The following is a 7,105-nucleotide window of genomic DNA, read 5'->3' as shown; positions in this document are numbered from 1 at the left end:
TTTTTAACAACCACAATAAAAAAAAATTATATAATGACGTAATACCCGACTACGCAAACAAAAGGACAACGTGTGGACTGTGACCTTCAAAGCAATTCACTCAAAGGAATACGCCAGCGTTTTCAAGCTAATCTCTATCTGCTGCATTTGTACTGCCATCTCGCGTTTATACGGAACGGCAACTGAAAGGGCTGCACGATGAATCCTAATTTTATCGTTACTGTGATGCGAGTTTCCCGATAAACACACCATTAAGATCTGAGGTGACAGAACAGATCGATTGAGACGTCACTGCACTGCCTGCAGAAACCGTTAGAAGCCTGAATGCTGCACTGAAACTACTGCAGCCTGAACTGTAAGCCTGGGAAAACATGCCGAACATTAGGATTGTACTCACACCCAGTGTTGTTTCAAGTGTGCGAGGCAGTAACGGCTGTCAAAACAAACATCTTTAATAAATAAAAGCAAATAAATAAATAAAAACATGAATTCCTTCTTTTTATCGTGCACAGTTGAGAATGGTGCTTTGATAATTTTGCGTTCTGTCACTTGTTTAAAGGAGAAGATGGCTCGATTTCTGTTTACACATCCAAAAAGTTTGTACATGCATGACATCCAGTCGGAGGCACAGTTTTAATAACAACTCATCTTTCTCACATCCTCACTGCGACGCCCAACAGCATTGTCTGTTCATATCATGCAGCCCTACCAACTGACTGGAAACTTACAGTAGAAGTCAATGGGCAGTTGCAGTGAAGTTAAGTGACTACATAATGTAAAACCTCCAATCAGGTCTCCAAAGCTGCTCTTATGACTGCAGTCGACTGTACAATACAAGCACAGTACGATGCAGATAGAGATTAGGGCGAAAACACTGAACACACAAAAACATTCTTAAGGACGAATGAAATTTGATTCAGCCTGGGCACAGAGGTGTCTAAATCATAAAATCTTAAAGCCTCTTAGACCTCAAGAGCTGATCTTGTTTTGCACATAGTGGCTGCGATCAGCGCAATAAGACCGGACTCTTATCTGGGCTCCAGTTAAAATGTGGAGACTGGAACACAATGGAATACAGCAGAGCTCAATACTGAGTCAGCCACTGCATTCGAAATGTCCCAACTACATACTAAACACTAATACTGTAGGATGTACATCACATAAAATGATATCTGGGCAAGGGAAAAGGTCTAAAATGCCATTAGCATGTTTAATACTTCTCATTATTAGACTGTTGTAAGAAATGTTTTAAGATTATTTAACCTTTAATTTTTAACATTTTTTTTTTTCGAGCTACAGAAATTATTCTACTGGCAGATCATTTTGCTCGTTTCAAGCCAATTAAATTAAATATCTATCTATGTCAGATGACTTAAACCAAGTAAAAACATCCAGAAATGCATTAAATAAGCCTATAAAATTATTAAATCAATCAAACTGATAAGGCTTAAGATGATCTATCTTTTTTACGGTGTATAAGGTGCTACTGGGAATTGTAAGAGATTTAGCCTTATTTGCTAACCTTGCATGTTTCTGCTGCACCCCGAACTGTGGGACAATGACGGCCATCTACACTACGTCACTGCTGTAGTAACAAATCCTTGCATGGCTGAAATAATGACTTAACTCACTGTAACATTAATGTAATCAGATTTTATTCCAAATAACTTTGGACTTTTTCTACTGGTCCCTTCATCACAAAATCTCTGTGGTGTAGAAATGACAATGATGATCAATTCTAAGTGAATGCTGGATCTTACTGAGCATATTGAGCTCTGAGACTGTGAATATACTACACTATAGATGCACAATTAGAACTGGCCAAGATCTGCTGATTTTTGTTTCAATATATATATAATAAATAGTGATTTTCTGGATGTGTGTTTGTTTGTTTACCCATTTCCAAGCCGCTCCTCGAGGAAGCCCAGTATTATATGTAGTTTAAAAGCAGCTCCTGGTTTGGCCAATCAGTGCTCAGTAAATTGAGCTCATGATGTAATTGATGATATTAACGAGTCTCTGTGGCGGCTGTGAAGGTGTCAAGGAAAAATATGGACCCAAGAAATTCTTGTTACTTTTTATTGTTTTCATGTTTATTTGAATTATGAATACGACTTTATTCTAATGTATACTGTGATAAACTCACTGCTGAGGGAAAGTGTTTAAACATTTGATTAGATGTCTAAAACTTTCGCACAGTACTGTAAATAATGTGAAGCAGGTAAGAGCACTTGTGCTGTGTCTGAATGCTGCTGCTAATCTTCATTAGATATCAAACCGCTGTAGCATAATTATACATGACTCATTGTGCTAAATGTCCAGTCGCCTCCTTCTTTTGATGTTGCACCTTATTTGATTCATGTTATTTAAACAGGCAACTCATTTTTCATTTACAAATTTGTTAGACCAGTTCTGCCCATTTTACAGCAAATAATGTTAGTTATATCGGTACTTGGGCTCTTACCACATGCCAGAAATGTGCTAGTGTGTCTTATGAGTTCACTTAGCTCAAGCAGTGTGAGTCTGGGCTGATCTGGTTGTATAGAAATCAGAAGCAGAATCTGGGGCATCCCTATACTACACGTCATATACAGTGAAAACAGCATTAGTGTTTAGTAAATAGCTGGGAAACCGAACCGAGTCTGGAGGCTAAATCACCCCTCCTTTAGGATTCCAGTGTTGGTTACCTGGACAGGGATTAAGCCAAGCCAAGAGAGTTCACAGCATTTTGAATGGAGATTCTCCATTTAAAGAAAGAAAGAAAAAAACCAGTACAAACAGAACTAGGCTTAATCCCTGTCCAGGAAACCAACCCTAGATATTTCGTTTTACTGCTGGGCTGGGGTACTTACTGTGATTGACCAATGAGATTACATTCACTTTTGGCCATCAGGAGAACATTCGTGAACATTCCCAGTACAACCATGAGCTGCCCGACCACAATTAAATGAGTCCCACTGTAGAACAATCAACCCAGTGATGTAACAACCAACACTGTAAACTCTACTGAAAACAATGAGGATCTGAAAGGTGCTGTACGTGTACTCTGAAGCTGTGGAACACGTGCAGTACAGCATTGGACCACTACAATATCAAAAAGCCTTGGTGTTACAGCAGCCAGTGCAGATTGTGGGTGCTAGTTTTGTTCTGTGACTGTGCGCATATCTCATACTCATAGCTCTGATGTTGTAGGAGTAAAAGGTACCGATGGGCAAAGATGCAGCCAGCATACACATACTGAAGGTTACCTTGGAGTAGATATGAAACATCACCACAAAGCCTTGGTACACCATAGCAAAGAGGAGCAGGTAGTGAGAAAGATTCACCGAGAGAAACGCGAACGCCTGCTTTCAAGACGCATCCGAGGGGATGTGCTCCTCAAAACCCTCGCTCTCTCTCACCAGCGCCCTCTCCAGGATGACGCGGCCCTCTTTGTAGCGCTGACTGTCCTCCGTGGCGAACTCATAGATCCAGCCCAACTTACTGTTGCAGTTCTTACAGCTGACGTCGCGCACCATGTGCCTGCCCGTCAACATCACGCGATCCTGCACCTCGCTGTACTGCAGGTTCACCACCTTGAGACATAAGAACAGTCTTTAGTGTAGCAGTGCAAGAAAGATAAGCTGGTGCTTAGTGCAGAACTGCAGTAGTCTTAGCTGTGGATGCTCCGCCCACATATGTACACAGATCAGGAGGCTGTTGTTCCTCTAATCACATCAAAACCGACAGAAAACCAGTAGATCGTAAGACAGTCCTCAACTAAAAATATTAATTTAATATGATTTTAGTCATTCATACAGATATCCTTATTAACAAATAGGTTCGTACAGGAAACTGTGATTTGAGAGTGTGTTGTTGCTTTTAGATGCTTCCATTTTCACAATAATAGCACTTACAGTTGACCAGGGCAGATCTAGCAGGGCAGATATTTCATGAATGCAAAGGTGGCATCCTATGAGAGCACTATGCTTTAAATCACTGAGCTCTTCGGTACGACCCATCTTACTCCTAAAATTTGTCTATGGAGATTACATGTCTAGATGCTTGATTTTACACCTGCTTGCAATGTATGGCTAAAATATCTGAGCTCAATAATTAGGAGAGTTGTCCACATACTTTTGGCCATAAAGTGAATTTCACTCAACTTGGACCTATAATCTAGCAGTGGAGTGTAAGCTTGGCTATCAATTCAATAAAACAGCCTAAGCCTAAAACAAATGATTAAACAAGGATTTCATTTCACTTGAGCAGTTTGCACTTAATACCGTCATCAATATAATAAAAGCGCTGTTGCAAAGTTTTATAACCGGAGCTGAAAGGCTTTAAGGGCAACATGAAAGATGTTATGCCATTCTATAGCATTCTATAGACATAAGTCCTTTTTTTATTTTTGGATTTTTACTCAATTTTCTCCCCAGTTTAGCCGCCTCAAATCCCACCCGCTAGTTAGGACTCCCCCAGTTACACAAAAATATCAACGCAGGGAGGGTGAAGACTAACACAGGCTTCCTCCGAGACCTGCGAAGCACCACCGCATCTTTTCTAACTGCTTCTCATGCAACGTCACTGGACAACCGAACGCCTGCGCTGACTAGCATCACGTTCGAGGGATGGGGGGAGAGGGGAGGGCCATCTTTCCCACCTAGAGAGCGAGGGCAATTGTGGACCCCCGGCCACGGGGTGGCTGTAGTATCACCAGGAATCGAACTCGCGACCTCCTGATGACCGGGCCAATGCTTAGACGTTTTCACAGTTGTTTGATTTTTCCTCTTGAATAGTTTATTTTCACACTGCACTCTCAGTTTATCATCGCCTACAGTAGTTTAAACTGTGAAGTCCATTCCAAACCCCTGAAAACCTAAATATTATGATGCATAATGCATATGGTGATCTATTGTGTAGTTATATTTTTGACATATAGTCTATCCTTACAGTAAACACTACACCAGTACCGGATGTAAGCTGAGAAATAGTTTGTCCTTCAGCAGCAGAGCTTCTTCCAAGCATTAAACAAAGAGACAACAGACACATACAAGGACACTCATGGTTTGGTCTGGGGTCAATGTCTGTATATTGGTTCTGTTAACAGGTGACTCATTCACTAGAGCTGTGTTTGTGCAGGGCTGCAGACTCATGGAGATACGTGCCTTGTTGAACAGGAAGGCTCTGCCTGTGGCTCCGGTGAAACGAGTGGAGATCAGCTCGGAGCGGTTGGTCAGGATGGTGTCGCAGTTGGCACAGGAGAAAAGCCGTGTGCCCCCAATGTGGTCCAGAAAGATTCGGCCCATGGCGCACTCAGCAGTCCACACGGTCCTGCACACATAACGTTCTGATGGACACTTGTCTCCTCAGCCATGCACTGAATGACTGAATCAATACACTGCAATACATTATAAACATATTAGGCAGATCCTACAGTTCTCATGAAAGGGGAACTACACTGATTTTTCAAAATCTCGATATAATTAAGGGTTACAATGTAAACAAAGTCAGAGTGGTTCGTTCTAAGTTTACCCAGTCAGAATGATCTACACTGGTGACAGAAATCAGAGGCCCAAAGTGTTCAATGCCTGTAAAAGCTACTTGTTATTACATTAAGTTGTTATGAATACATTGTCTGATGCCCGAGACATTATATTCTCATCATATGCAAACATGCACGGTGAAATAGTACCCAAAGAGATGCTTTTTTTCAGATTTACTACTACTTTACCATCTTTATATAACAAAAATAAACACGTCTAGGTCCACTGGTCTCTTTAGATAGGAAATAAACAGGCTATATGTGTGTTGTACACACTGTGACCCCTGGTTCCTATCACTACCACTGTAAAGAAATTTGGAGTCGCCAAGTTTCTCCGAACCAAACCATTCTGACGGACTAACCCGAACCCTTCACTGGCATCTCAAGGACTGACTTATTCTGAGATTTTGAGAAATCGGAGGTATTCCCCTTTAGGAGTAAGGCTGTTTTCCTGCATATCACAGGACAGAGAAGATACATTAGGCTACTGTGGTCAGCTCTTTAGATTTCTTTAGACAGACGTCCCTGTTGTAGCTTTTATCTTTGAAAGATCTTCACTCTTACAAGACTTAGTTGTCGTCCGCAGCCTCTTCATTTAAAATCTCTCTCAGTGTTTCTTCACTTCACAAAGCCGCGTATAAGAGCTTTTCAGCCTCGAGTTTAGCTTCAGCAGTTTCCACCAAAGCGTTGGCTTCCTATTCACCAGCGTGCTGTTCGAACTTTCCCGTTCCACCTTAAATGGTGCAGCAGTTATTATAATAACGCAGAGGCACTAGAACGCTACTGCAGCGCCATTTAAGGTGGAACGGGTGAATTCAAACAAGAAGCCGACTTCAGCTTCGTAGTTAGTATTAAGTTAGCTCAGGGTCGATTTTTGCAACGCAACACGTTCAAAAAACGACTGAACGAAAGCATAACCCACTCGAGCCCACCTGTCATGAGGACAGCGGCTGAACCGGTCGGTAAACGGAAGGTTTTTACTACTTTTTCTCGACGCAGACGGAACATTTTCCGATTAAACCAGCAAAAACCAGCGAAGTCTTACCGGCCTTCGGTCTCGTTAAAGTAGCAGGCGTTATGTGTCTGTATGTCTAGTCCTTGTGGTCAGTGCTGAGCGGTTTTAAGGCCGTTTTTGTCGGGATAACAGCGCTAACTTCCCCGACTTCTCCCCGTTGTTTTTGTTTTTCTGCTCCAGCTGGCTCAGCAGCGCCGTCAACATCCGGCCCAGTGGTGACGTAGAACCGAACCGAGGAAGTTGCTTCACATATTATTATTTTTTTTACATCATTTTTTTCCTCTTCTTTGTATTTTTCATATTTAACTGTATTACATCGTTTATTTTACATTTCCATTGTCATGCCGTTGTAGCTCTTTCACGTGTGCTGTTCTGCTTTTCTATGAAGGTTTTATTTGTCATATTTAAAAGTAATTATTATATGAAAAATCCTGTCTTGAGCTTCAGCTCATCGCTCAGGATCGTCCAGTCTCTGACTGCCTTATAGATCCGCTGGATGCTGACCGAATTAGTCTGAACTGCGGATCCACAGAATGAATGAATGAATATTCAGATCTTAAATATTT

General features: G+C 41.5%; 1 protein-coding gene across 1 annotated transcript; it reads right to left on the bottom strand.

The window, feature by feature from the left end:
• Positions 1–2,087: 2,087 nt before the first annotated feature.
• LOC119263489 (protein yippee-like 5) lies at positions 2,088–6,751 on the bottom strand. The gene is made up of 3 exons (XM_037538554.1): positions 6,570–6,751; positions 5,148–5,313; positions 2,088–3,575 (listed from the first exon to the last, which is right to left on the bottom strand). Exons 2-3 carry the CDS (start codon positions 5,286–5,288, stop codon positions 3,351–3,353), a joined length of 366 nt encoding a protein of 121 aa, XP_037394451.1. The 5' UTR covers positions 5,289–5,313; positions 6,570–6,751; the 3' UTR covers positions 2,088–3,350.
• Positions 6,752–7,105: the final 354 nt, after the last annotated feature.

The sequence above is a fragment of the Pygocentrus nattereri genome, chromosome 5 (genome assembly GCF_015220715.1).
Source record: "Pygocentrus nattereri isolate fPygNat1 chromosome 5, fPygNat1.pri, whole genome shotgun sequence".
In the NCBI taxonomy this organism is placed as follows: Eukaryota; Metazoa; Chordata; class Actinopteri; order Characiformes; family Serrasalmidae; genus Pygocentrus; species Pygocentrus nattereri.
Note: the sequence above shows the minus strand (reverse complement) of the source record. Positions and strands in the feature narration are given on the sequence as shown.